General features: G+C 39.4%; 1 protein-coding gene across 18 annotated transcripts in view; it reads right to left on the bottom strand.

Annotated features, from left to right (window-relative positions):
• SVIL (supervillin) overlaps positions 1 to 14,049 on the bottom strand; it is a 138,819-nt gene that overhangs the window by 47,258 nt on the left and 77,512 nt on the right. For 8 of the 18 annotated variants that reach the window (XM_064636586.1, XM_064636523.1, XM_064636583.1 and 5 more), the window contains 7 exons: positions 10,463 to 10,520; positions 10,193 to 10,344; positions 9,057 to 9,726; positions 4,659 to 4,742; positions 1,777 to 2,664; positions 1,280 to 1,444; positions 599 to 633 (listed from right to left, as the gene is read on the bottom strand). In XM_064636586.1, coding sequence (XP_064492656.1) covers positions 599 to 633; positions 1,280 to 1,444; positions 1,777 to 2,664; positions 4,659 to 4,742; positions 9,057 to 9,726; positions 10,193 to 10,344; positions 10,463 to 10,470 — 2,002 coding nt within the window. In that variant the 5' untranslated portion in view covers positions 10,471 to 10,520. The remainder of the gene's footprint in view (positions 1 to 598; positions 634 to 1,279; positions 1,445 to 1,776; positions 2,665 to 4,658; positions 4,743 to 9,056; positions 9,727 to 10,192; positions 10,345 to 10,462; positions 10,521 to 14,049) is intronic. The other 10 variants (XM_064636540.1, XM_064636634.1, XM_064636642.1 and 7 more) reach the window with 6 other exon arrangements.

Genomic DNA, 14,049 nt, shown 5'->3' with positions numbered 1-14,049 from the left:
AGCCAGCATCTCAAAGCTGCAGAGAATATCAGCTTTCAAATAGCATAAGGCATTAAATCTAAATTTAGCTACTCATGAGATTACCTACCTAATTTATGCCAGACTTGCCAAGGGTGACAAGAGGGAAAGGGAAACAAGATGGCAGACCGAATTCTATAATTTACTAACCTGCATTTGGCAACTTCCTGAGCCAGAAAACAAGTTAGCAACATTAGTTCCTCTTTATACTAAAGGCTTTTTTTAGTTATTAGTCCTAGACCACTGATTAAAATTGACTGATGATTAAAATTTTTTTCCCAACAACTAGGTTATTTATTGTCTAAATTAGGAAAAAAAACCAACCCCAACTATGTTGAAAAGTGTCAAGCCATTCCTGCTCTGACTCCCATATGAAATTTGGTATCCACAGACAGACTTGTGGCCCTAAATGAATTTGAAATCAAGTCTGTAGTAGACATGGCCCAAAGAAAATTGGTACTTCACATTAAAGATAGTTATTTTCAAGTGTATTTTGTTTGCATTATCAAACAGTTCTTCAGTTAAAACAAAAAATACATTTGCTCCCGTTTCTTCCTTAGAAAACAGTACAGTAACCTACCTTCAGCAGTTGGTATTTCTGCACTGAAAATTGACCTAGTGAAAAATTATCAAACAGAAAAAAAGTTAGCTTGAAACAAGACATCAAAAATGAAATTCAAACTCAGTCTGAAGTAGCAGGACCTCAAAAGTCTTAAGAATGGCAGAATTAATCTATTTTTCAAGTTTCAACAGTGTCCACTTGGGAACATCCTTTAGTAAAGCATAAAGGCAAGCAACTGCAAGCAAACCTAAATACAGTGAAGGAAAATTATTTCTAGTTCATTTTGCAGAAGATAAAAGTCTAAGATTTGCTGCCAGCTCTTTTAACATAAAATAGGTTGCTTTGGTAGTTTACAAAAAGGGTAAATGATAAAGCAGAATAGATGGAAACTCTTTATATAAAACCAAAAGCATTTATTAGACAGAACCAGACAGCTACAGTACTTTATGATGATTCACTGTTCACCATCATGATGATTCACTGTTCACCATTTCACACGGAAGGAATTTGCAACAAATTGGTTTTGTCAGGGGTGTTTTGGGTTTCATTTTATAAGGAGCTATAACAAATATTGGGTTGTTTTTAAAGAGAAATAATAACCTTGCAAAATGTTTGTGCTAATAAATGAACAAATCTTTCCACAAGCTTGTTCATGTCTACCTGCACTAGAATGCTACACGGAGCTACGTACGTGCCTACCTATCTGTCTCCTTTCGTTCTGCTGATGTTATAGGTTGAGTTTTAAACCTCTCAGAAGTCTTTCTATTTTCACCAGGAGTAAAATAGCGCCTCGCCTTTCGTGGCCCACGGTCACCATTGGCAGACACAGTACTACCTGCCGTTGACATCTCAGACCGAGATTCACTTTCAGATCGCACAACAGAGAGCGCATAGGAAAGAAAACAGGAGAGAGAAGTAAAGCATAGATGTAAGCATCTCAACAATTCACTGGAGACCACTCTGCATGCTCCTCCGGTAACATGCACAGACGTACACATTCCAGCTACCCCACATCACAACTTGCACTAGCAAGCAGAAGCACAAAAGCGGGATTCAAACCGTCTCAGCCTCCAATACACACTGGTGAGAGCTAAGCTGTGTGCTTTAAGTGCTGAACACAACCGCTGTTGAGTGTGTGTAATTTTTGCCAAGGACGTGCAAGTTTCACACGAAAATACAACTGAAATGTCACCTACAGTTCCGTTTTCTTGTTGGCATTAGCACTCTCCAGAAAGACATTACGGAGCTGGGCAACAGAGACTTTCGTGTCAACCATGCCAATCTCACCATTTGGTGGATTTGCCTCCATGCTGTCCTTATTTTTAAAAGCTTCTAGCTTAGGAGTCACAGTATAGTCAGACATTGAGCGAGTCAGGACCTTGTGCTTTGTTGTTGACACTTTCCAAACAGGAGCCTTTGCCTTGGCAGGCTGCAATACAGATCCACTCTGTATGTACATAACAGCTTCGCTCCTTTCTATGTTCTCAGGGGGCTTAAACTGCTCCTCGGGGGCCTGCCTCTTATTGCACTCCAACTCTCTCTGAACTTCTGAGTTAACTTTCGGCTTGCTTGCAAAGGAGGAACTCCCCACAGGGGTATCTAATTCTCCTCCTCCGAAGAGGCCCTCATGGTTCTTCCCTTGCTTGCGAATCTCAGATGGCAAAATTGGTCTTCTGCCTTTGGAAGCCTGATCACCCTCCAAGGAATCTTCTTCATCAGGTTTTGTTCCATAACAGGGTGCTTCTTTCTTTTCACCCTCTGATGCAGTGGCTGCTGAGGATTTTGTTATGAGGCTAACACTGTCTGGTGGGAGGAGGCTGCCAGCAGGGATGTTTTCTGGTTCTTCTGCTGCCATCAGCTGAGCTGTGTGAGCAATGCCAGCAGGCTGAATATAGCCATGTATTGGTTGGCGGACGGAACTGACGGGCTGATTTATGACCCTATCAAAGGCAGACGTTTCTGTCTGAAGAGGCATGTAGTGGGCTGGAACTGGATGGGATTTTCTCTGAGATACTGTGTCTGTGACAAGTTCAGGGCTTCCACGAGCACTTTCCTCTTTCACCAATTTCTCTCTAACTTTTACTCTTTAAGAAAGAAAAAGGATTAAAGCTGTGAACAGCAATACCCAATCTGGAAAGGAACACAGACACCTACTGAGGGTACAGACAGCAACACTGTATTAAAATAAAAAAAAATCAACACATAAAAGAAAGCAATCTTATGATGCAACCCCTTCCTCCCCACAAATCTTAGCAGTAATATTGCTCATAAACACTTCAGGGATTCACAGGCCCTCGAACATGCATGACTCCTGAGAAGGTAACTGTGCAAGCTCTGAAAACATACAGCATGTTCCCATGAGATCACAACTGTGTCTGTCAAATAGCACATACCCATAGTCTCAAACAAACAAGATGATCAAAACTGCATTTTATATTATCAAAGTGTTGGGTTCAGCCTGAAATTGCAAATTCTGCTGGTAATCATGTATGAAGTCAGATTTTTGAAGATGTCTAAACACTGGGCAGCTTATGTCATATCAAGACGTTGCTGCATTGGAAAAAGAGATGAAAAATATCTCCATCCAGTCCTTCAGATGGTTTGCCAGAGACTGGTTTACCTGTGCTTTTGTGTATCATATAAGACACCCGAAATGTTATATGTAGTGTAACCTATTTCAGTAGCGAGAAAAAATGTTGAAAGGGCAAGCCTTAAAGCCCAAAGTGAAACTATGGCATGGCTGTTGCTCTTCAGAGACCTTGCAGGGAAGAAAGGGATTTAGAAACCAAAACAGGCTTTCTATTTTAAAAGGTTTCATTACATTCTAACATGCAAAAACTTACAGGAATGTTCCCAAAAGTTACCTTCAGTGTGTTTTCTAGAAACACCTCTGGACTTGTGTAATATCCATGCAAAACAGAGTCATATTTCACCTTCAGAAACTGACTGCAACAGCACAAGGGAAGGCAAGCACGTGCAGCCAGAGGCAGCCTTTGCTCTGTGACTGTCACTGCAGGGCAGCTCTCCAGCAGTTTTACAGCCTCGCCAAGAGCTCAGACAGCTTACAGGGCGTTCATAGATAACGCACACACAGTATTAAAAATGAAAGCCCTGTACTTCCTCCCCTCCCAAAAGGGTATAAAAAATTATTTTAATTCTGAGGAAGGAGAGAAACTCAAATAAAATGGGATACTAGTTCCCTAATTGAAAGTAAGTAATCCAGCTCGAAGTATGTGCAATTCCAGGCTTGCTACCAACAGACTTTTTGGAGTTTGCATTATGAAAAAAGAAAAGTTAGGAAAAAAAGAGGCAAATTATCTAAGAGGATAATTGAGGATACCCAAAGTTATCTTAAACACCAATCTTTGTAATATTTTGGTGCTTCTTACCTCTGAGGATTGATGCACTTATCAGGGAAACTCCTCAAAGTTACTTAAGCACAGGAAGAGTGTAAGTCTGAAAAAGTATTTTTTTAACTACATGTACCAAGCATTCCCCAGAACATCCATGCTGGTATTAGTACTAGGTTATAAGAATTACTTTAATCAGAAACATGAAAAAGAGTCTTCCTACAATGTTTTTCATGGTGGGATCACTGTATGTGTTACCAAACCAGAAGAAAGCAGCTGCCTGTAGCTTTGATCAAGATCTTGCTTTACTTTTCCAATTATAGTTCTTTTTTTTTTACCTCTCTTGTATCATCTCTTTTGGAATTCAAGGAATTAGTCGTAGGGAATGCTAAGATGGATTGGTGTATGTTATACAAATCTGCTGTTTGCAGAGTACAAAGTGGGATCAAATAAGAAGTTATAAAATTTAGTGGAAGCCAGAATGATAGTAGTTGTGGAAGAAGCTTGGGGCATTCGTACTCCATCAAAATACCAACTGGTCATAAGTTAGAATAAAAGCAGATGCTTCAAAAAAGTTTCAACAGCTCTTTATCCACATGAAATAACACTTTCTAACTTGCTGCTGTTAAAGGAAAATTAAAGGCAAGTGTTAAATGAATACAGAGTAAAGGGAAAGAAAGGGGAGGTTTGTAATCTGATTGTTAGCCACACAGCTATGTTTATGATACCTGGAGGGCCAGCTGATAAGTGAAGGTGTGTCCCCTTCCGAATCTTTCTGAAGAAACCATTCAGGTTTTGCTTTCCCTGCACTACTACAGAAAAACAGAACTTCAGGTAACTTTGAGAACTCAACACATATTCCCATTTCTCCTGATCCTCCCTCCCACTGCTTTTTATTGCTATCTACTCAATTGCAGAGGACTGCTCAAGAAAACAAAAGCAATGTACACTAATCAAATTCAAAGGCGGTAAACTGTGAAACAAACTATCATATTAATTCCACAGAGATCTAGAAAGTGTTCTAAATGGTAAAGATTCTGCAAAGGTAACTTTACCAAGTGTACATTGTCCAAAACTTCAGAAGTGAAAGCAACTACACCTTATTTTTGCCCTTTGCCATTGCAGGTCAGTTTGTGCAAAGACATCTGAAAAAGTTGTTAAAACCATTAATTTAATTTGTGGTTAAAGTGGTAAAGACTGCTGCATCCAAAACAAAGTAGTAACAGGAATTCAATGAAGCTAAAAATTCAGATGGCTACATCATACTTCCTAAGAAATTCCTGGGAGTATCTGGAACTCCTCTCTCCTCTTGTAATCCTACTCACAGAAGCTTCAGGTAGCACAAGTAAAACATGTTGCATCACTAGGTGACTTGGGAAAGGAAAAGCTTAAGAAACAAAGTGACCCCTAATTTAATCCTGACTTTATTCAGTTTCCGTTCTGGCAATGAAAGCATAAAAAGAAACAAGACACTACAAACCTCAAAAAGCTCTGCAGGAAAGGGTGCTCACAGACTTCCTATATACAGTTTCTCAAATCCTTTCCTAATGCCCACCTTCACCTAAAATTCCTCAGCAACAGTAGATCACATCAAATACTTTTAACCTTGCAAGCACAGGCTGTCCTGCCACATTAACGTTTACAAACTTACTCCCCTAAGGTGACAAGAGTCCAGGATGCTTTCCATTACCTGGAGGTACATCTGAAAGAACTTTTCTCATTGCAGTAGAGCCATTTGGGATTAAAATCCCAAATCAAGCTCCAGATAATCTACTTCAATTTTTGTTAGTTGGTCTTTAAAGAAAAATAACTGAAAAAGGTCAAGTCAACAACTGTTCTTAAGATAATAGTTTAAATTTGAGAACTCACCTACAGTTGTCACTGTATCCAAATCAATCTTAGAACAAAGACAAACACCAAGTGTTGAAACATCTTTTGTTTTTCCAAATGTTTTTGAATCCCTAATGGAACTGACCAAATAGAAGATAAAACCCTTTCACAGAAGCTGCCCCAGCACCTGTAATTGCTCTGAAGCGAGGGAACTTCCTTCTCCTCTCTTAATGTGTACTTTGGCACATTTTTATAGTGGGCATGGCCCAAGCAGCAATTATTTGTACTTGATCATTCATCCTTTGAAGAGTGCAGTCAGAAGAACACAAGCCACATTTTGAATTTAGAGTTAATCAGCCATTTCAGCAGCCAAATGCAGGCAATGTCAAATGATACCTTCTCAGCACTTTGTTGTCTTCTCAGTGATGGGTAACAGGATTAATTATTAAATCTTCTTAGGACTGAAGGCACAAAGCCTTCAGATGTATTCCAAAGCAAGCTGCATTTGTTTTTCAATTTGAACTCAGGAAATTTAAATTTAACAAAAAAAAAATTGCAGCCTATATAATATGGAACTGACTTCAGAAGAGCAGTCACCTGAAAAACTGGAGTTAGCCCTTATTTCTGTTGTGCAAATAGCCTTATAGAACAGCACCATACAGTAACTTCAAATGGACTGCATGGAAATAGATGATGACTTCTTTACTACGCAGAAACAGGGACAAGAGTTTCTGAGAGGTTATTGTTACATCTCTGAATAACACACCAGTGAGTACACACTGGCACTGGAAATGTTGAGGGTATTAAAGAACAAACTCTTGGCAATTCAACCTTTAAAATACCACCTATTGCCTATATGTGTGTCCAAACAAGGGACCAAATCCTAGGTTTTAGCTCCTGGTTGCTTATCTTGATGGGTGCAGATGATTTTCTTCAAAAGATAAAAATGACAGTAATTATGGGAAACTTGTTTTATGCAAATACTGACCAGAGCCTCATCTCAGAAAGAATCTGAAATTAGAGATAATGGAGTCAGCAATTTGTACTAAGTTATTACTTATTCACAGAATCACAGAATAGTCTGGGTTGGACAGGACCTTTAAAGGTCATTTCGTCCACATTACTCAAAGTCTCATCAAACATCACCTTGAATGTTTTCAGAGATAGGGTGTCTACCTCCTCTCTGGACAGTCTGTGTCAGTGTTTTATCATCCTTCTTGTAAAAAAATTCTTTCTTAAATCTAGTCTCAATATACCCTTTTTTAGTTTAAAACCATTCCCCCCTGTCCTATTGCAACAGGCCCTGTTAAAAAGTCTGTCCCCATCTTTCTTATAAGACCCTGTTAAGCACTGAAACGCTGCAATAAGGTCTCCCAGGAGCTTGCTCTTATCCAGGTTGAACAACCCCAACTCTCTCAAGCCTTTCCTCATAGTAGGGGTGCTCCATCCCTCTGATGATTTTTGTGGTCCTCCTCTGGACTCATTCCAACAGGTCTATGTCTTTCTTGTGCTGAGGACTCCAGAGCTGGATGCAGTACTCCAGGTGGGATCTCATGAGAGTGGAGTAGGAGGGCAGAATCACCTCCATTGACCTGCTGGCCACACCTTTTTTGCAGCCCAGGACAGGGTTGGCTTTCTGGGCTGCAAGTGAACATTGCCAGTTCATGTCCAGCTTTTCATCCACCAGTTCTGCAAAGCTTTTCATGTCAGGGCTGCTCTCAATCCCTTCATCCCACAGACTGTATTTGGAACTGGGGCTTGCCCGGCCCAGGTGCAGGACCTTGCACTTGGCTTTACTGAATCCCTTATGAGGTTCCTGTGGGCCCACTTCTTGAGCTTGTCCATATTGCTCTGGATGATATCCCATCCTTTGGGAGTGTCAACTGCACCACTGAACTCAGTGTGGGAAGAGATGTTGCCATTGGAGACTGAGGCAAAAAAGTAGTTGAGTATCTCAGCCTTCTGCTCGTCCATTGTTACCAGTCTGCCAGTCTTGCTTTCTTTGACCTTCCTTTTCTGTCTAACATACCTGTAGAAGTCCTTCGTTTTATTCTTTGCATCCTTGCCAAGCTCAGCTTCAGCTTTGCCTTGGCCTTCCTAAGCCCAACCCTACACAACGGGGTGGTGTCCCTATACTCTTCCCATAATACCTGTCCCTGCTTCAACTGCCTGTGCATTTGCTTCCTGCCCTTTAAAATCAATTCATTCATGCTGGTCTCTTGCCTTCTTTTCCTGATTTCTCACACCTGGGGATTGAGTCCCCTTGTGCTCTATGGAAAGCATAAATGGTTTAGTTTATACCAGTTTCAGTTTCTTATAAATAGTCAACACTGCATGACACAGATGTGTTTACAATTAAGTTCTCATTGTAATTTACATCATTTTTAATTGCAACATTTTAACTTTTATGGTTTTTATTTTCTATCCATCCATCTACCTAGAAATTAAAGAATCACACAATAGAGAAAATCATACTTTTTAAAAGTTCTTATTCACGCATTGTTTTCAGTCACCATAAGAATTTTTGCAATACATTGTGAAATTATAATGTGAAATTAATGAAAAATAATTTTTTTCCTTCTGGAAATATCTGGTTACCCTATTACTGTAGTAAATTTGTCAAACATGAAGCAATTCATCATGGAATTTTAACTTTCCCCTCGGCCCCTTCATGCACATGTATGCTTGACATTATCTGAAAGAATGACTATCACAGTTCAAAAAAGGTTTTCACACTTTCACATCATGAAAACAAATCAACTATTATTTCAACTGACCTAAGACACTGTTCAGCTTTTAACTCTGATAACTGTTTATTTTGGCAGGACTCATCATGAAGATATTAAAATCTTCACTGAGAAACATCTTACCTTTACTTGGAAGCCCCCACACAAACAATCACAGGATATAGATGAAAAAAAGTTAAAAGGCTTGCTATAATAGGTTATTAAAAAAAACCAAAATCAGATTTAGAACCACATAACTCCTTCAATTTCTAATTTGTGTAAATATCTTAAACATCAGTTATTCCACTGCTTCCCCCAGAGGGCCTAATTTTAGCAAAAATTCTATAAAGGAAAAGTGAAACCAAGGTCATAGCTAATCAGAGAAATATATATCCACTTCCTTATATCAGAAGCACACTATGAGCCAATACAGCCAACCAATCCAAAGCCACTAAATACATTCTTCAAGGGTAATATATACATTCTCATGAGTACTGTAGACCTTGCTGCAGAAGGTGATTAAGATAAAGGAATTCACTGTAAAACAAACAAAATAAAAATAATACTTACCTTTGTCTGCTGTTACTGTGCAAGGGCTGGTCATTCTGCAAGTGGATGGGTGAGGCTGCCCGCTTTGGTGAAGAAAGGGACTCTCTGGGGGTTTGCTTTGGTGATATTGGCACTTCGTTATAGGAGGAAGATTCTCGTCCAGAAAGTGAAAGGGAGACAGAACTATCCAAGTTTGCTGAAGGGTCAGAAGCCTGTCTAATGGCACTGTCACCATCTGCTTTTCTAGCACTCTTTTCATTTGAGAGGTCATCTTTTTCTTCACGGCTGGAGTACTCTTTGGAATCAGAAATTACACTCTTTGACCCCTTTGTCTCAGTCCTGGACAAATAAAGGGTGGCATAGTCCTTGTTTTCATCATCTTGCCTTTCACTTTTCACTCCCTTTCTTTCCCCACTGTCGGGATCTTTCCTTGCTCGCGTATATCTGGATGAGTAGTCAGAATCCAAATCAGAATCAAGAGATAATCCATACTTTTCTGCCAGCTGGCGTCGCCTCTCTGCCTTGTACCTAGCTATTCTCTCTGCTTTTGACTCTAGTTCCTGGACATCCATGTTTCCTGTACTATACAAGGGCTCTGTGTTACCTCCTGTGATTTCTGATCGGTATCTGGATGATCTGGGTTGTTTTTCTACAGAAGAATCTGAAGTTTCCTCCTCTTCATTTGATCTTCCTGTCAAAAGTACAACATATATGAGCAAGTCCATCCCAAAACTCCAAGTATCCCACCCATCACTCAAATCAAGTGAACTAAAAGCTTCCCCTTGTCTTACAAATCAAAATGACTGCATAGACACATTATATTTTTGCACTTTAGTCTCCAAAAGCACATACAAATGATTAAGAAATGTGTATTAGTAATACTTCTTTAAGAAGTAACTCTTTAATAATTAATAGTTCTCATATCACATTGTTGTATTAAAACAATAAGGATAATCAACTTTTTTCAAATAAGACAACTGGAGACTTACAAGGCAAGTCAAAAAAAAACCCACCCTGACACAGCTTTTCTGTAGAACTCTTTTCCATGGACTGGACTGCACAACTGGGTAGTAAACATGAAGTAATTCAGCAATGCAATATGCTGCACAATAGGGTAGTAAACATGAAGTAATTCAGCAATGCAATATGCTGCTTACCTAAGTGGGGACTGTATGGATCAGTCGCACGCATATATCTTGGTGTATCTTCCTCTAGTAAACGGTGTGTGACTGAACCTGGGCAGTTTTGTAGAAGCATAGGTTGTGTATCATTTTCAATTCCCTCTAAGCGTCTAGCTATTCTCTCTTTTCTGAAAAATATGTGAAAAATGTGAAAACAGGCATCTTGAAAATTTGAAGGGACAGTTTCTAAGAGGAGGTTACAAAACAAGTTGCGTGTTTTGTTTTACAGGCCAAAGACTTTTTTACCTTTTCATTTCCAAAAAATCTCGGTTGTTTGGTTCAAACAGTTTTCTTAATTCTGAAACTGAGACAACAAAAGATTATGTAGTTTATAAGCTACTAGGTTTCAGAAACTTACTAAAATGCTTTAGAATAAGAAGGAACAGTCAAATAAAGTTCAGAGTTTTGAAATAGTTTTTATCAGGAAATGAGCATTTTCCTCGTTTTCCTAGTTTATTAAGCTTGTGTTGTCAAAAGTGCATTAGGCATGCAGGTGTGATCACCACCTCCAGGTTCTTCCAAGCTGAACTCGAATCTGCTATTGTATCCTAGCAGTTTTCAAGACATAGCATACACTGGACAAGTTGTATTTTGGTTAGCTCACATGCCATGGTAACCTGTTTCAAAATCAGGTAGTATGGAATTACTGCTTTCCTTGTCTACACAAGTCAGGGACTGACTATGTTTAAAGAGAAACAGTGCCCCCCCCTAATTCTTACTTTCCTCCACTCCCCTATATTGAGCAAATCCCAAGAATCCCAGTGACTCATTGCTAGAGTGAAAATTACAGTGTCATGATATTCCTGCATGGATAATTACCTTCTACTTTGCTAACTTTCCCTTGTAGTTTAAATTGGACATACTTTTCTTCACTTCCTCTAAACTTTTTGCCGCTGTTATGTGCTACTAGACAGCTGCCACAGTTCAAACAGTAGTGAACCAAGAGGAGGCATGATAGATGAAGTAATCCCTATATATAGACATGTATGTGCACATGGAAACCACATTGGAGCAGTAAGTGCTATGTAAACAAGTGTGGTGTAACTTCTTACCACCAGGAAGAGAAACCATCCAGGTTGTCAAAGGATGCAGTGGACAGGGATGAGTGTGTGTGTGCACCTAACACACACACATGCACATACATCCACCCCCTGGAATCACTGCCTTGGCAAATATGTAGTTCTAAAAGCTCTGTGCACCTATTCTGATGCAATGCACTTCCGGGGTTCTAACCATGTTGACCCAGGGATAAAAAGTCAAAGCAAGCTAAAATCTACAGCCTGCTAAATTGGCCAGAGATTGCCATCAGAAACGCCTGATGAGTCAGGACTGTCTAGCAGACATTGCTCTACTGAAGAAGTAAATCTATGACCTCTTCTTTGCTACCAGAGTTCATTGCTCTAGATACAAGATAAACATTATTGAAACACCACCCTTTTAAAGGTCAGATGCACCTTCCCTTCTCTCCCTTCCCTGTACTGCAAGAACATACAGGCATAGCTAGGTCAGGGCTTCAGCTCAGCTGACACATCCAGGAAGTCTGCTGTAGTTAATACCAGTGCTCATACCTCACAGATACAACCGACACTGGATGTTGTATCAGCCTTATGTGCTGAAAAGCCACTAGGACTACAGATAAAATGTCTTGGATCAGCAAGAATGAACACATTCTGATCGTGACTCAAAGATGCAAATGAATGAGATATGAACACAATGTCTGAGGCTACAGATGAATGCCTGCTGAGAATGTGTAATGAACAGAGAAAAGAAATGAACATGACCACTCTCAAAAACAACTCCTTTAGTATGTATTTCTACAGAAAGCAAACTTTAGCTAGCCAACCTAATTTCTGAAGCCAGGTTAGCTCAGATTGTGATCACACCATGAAAAAATCTAACATGTACACATTTGATGCAGAGTAGCTCAGGATGCAGATACTTAACAGTGCTAACAGGGCATCCTGAGCTAACTCAGGGGACACCTCTTCCATGCCTCAGTTCAATATCTGCAGCAAAGCAGAATGAAGTCTATGCTTATGCTACTGACCAAGTTGACAGTGCAAGATAGCCACTGAAAGTCAGTAAATTCCAAGCATACATCTCTGGACATGGATAGAAACTGGACTTGGGCAATGCAAAATTTGCATTCTGAACCAACACCAAAGCAAAGATGAGCCCTTACATTGTGTTTTCACAGACTTTTCTCTCAATGCACAGGCAGCTTCCACTGTTGCTCTGCCCACTCAAGCTGTGCTAGCAGTGGAACCGTAATGAACAGAGAACTTACCCCTATGAAACCAGCCTTCATTTCAGATTCACACCAAAGGAAATGATTTCTCATAAATACTTTGCTCTAACCTCCCCAAATCTACTTCTGTTTAAGTATGCTCCTCTAGCTATTGGAGTTTTTCTGTTCTATCTGTTGGCTACACACACATGGAAAGGTCAAAACAAAACCCGTAATTATTCTGTCACTTCAGACATAGGCCTCTAAAGCTCACAGTTATTAAAACGACATTCCGTCCAAATCGTAATAATTTTTCTTCCCTAGTCACCAATTTATACAGTCATTAAAACCATCATCAGAGAACAGATCTTTTACACAACTTTAGTAAAGTTCTAAAGCATAGCTTCATATAATAGCAGAAGTCTTCTTCCCTTTCCCCCCACCCCCAGAAAAGGAAACGTGACCATAAGTTGTCTACATACAAGAAATGTGGAACATCCAAAGAACTCCCAGAAGCATTAGCTCAACACCCTCTTGGCTACATGTTAGCTGAAGTTCCAGAGATTCTACTACCACTTTGCAGTCCTAAAAAGAGCACTGGTCCCATGAAGAATCTCTCCAACACCTTCCCAAACAACATAGGACAAAAATAGCATGGGACTACTCTATGCTGCCTTACACTTTTTCCACACTTGGGATTACAGACAGTAATTTCAGCTTAGTTGGCCAACATCTGCAGTTTTTCTGTAAAAGCAGTTCCAGCACTATTCTTCTTTTCATGAGGTGAGGAAAAAGAAGCAAACCCCCCCCCCCCAAAAAAAAAAAAAGATTAAATGCAGGAATTTTTCTACTCTAATAATTTATTTTTGATGAATAAAATATTTTACTTCAAAACATGAAAGCCAGTTGGAGACATTTCACTCCCAAGGATACTGGTTGACCCTGGTAAAATTAGGTGACCAGGTTTCTCCTTTTTAATTTGCAATTTGAATAGGTTGGTACCAATTTCCATCTGTTCATGGGATGTTTTTTCCATGTGACCATCAGAAACTACACCATGGCAGTGTTAGAACAGTAACAACACTTCTACCTAAAAAGTAGCACAAAGATCTGATTCAGCACACAGGAAAAGATTAAGAAGCTTAAAATAATTAATTTCACAGTAAAAGCTCCTTATCTAGATTAATTCATGGCAACACAATTTCTAAGCACCAGTGGTCACTTAAGGGCAAGAGAAAGAACAGCCACAGTTCAGAAACGGCCCCAAACTTGAGGCTTTATTTTATTTTTATTGAGCTGGATGCTATGGTAGAATACCCTCCAGGGTAGACTGCCAAGAGGCATCTTAATTCTGGTAAGTGTAGATCTTCTAAACAAAATTTACCTTAGAACACCAGTAATCAGGAAAAGCAGTATTGTTCCATGCCTTGTCCCAGAATAAAAACCAACAAATACATTTGGAGTGCACCTCATAAAAATGTTTTAAAAAGTCCTTAAATTAAGGTGAAATATTTCTTATAGAATTCAGAAATCTTTCAAAAACATTTGCTACAGAATATAAACTCAAGCATACTGTGATTTTCTCTAAATAATTCAAGAGAATTAA

Source organism: Pseudopipra pipra, chromosome 1 (assembly GCF_036250125.1).
Source record: "Pseudopipra pipra isolate bDixPip1 chromosome 1, bDixPip1.hap1, whole genome shotgun sequence".
Classification (NCBI taxonomy): Eukaryota; Metazoa; Chordata; class Aves; order Passeriformes; family Pipridae; genus Pseudopipra; species Pseudopipra pipra.
This window is presented reverse-complemented; position numbering and strand designations above follow the sequence as displayed.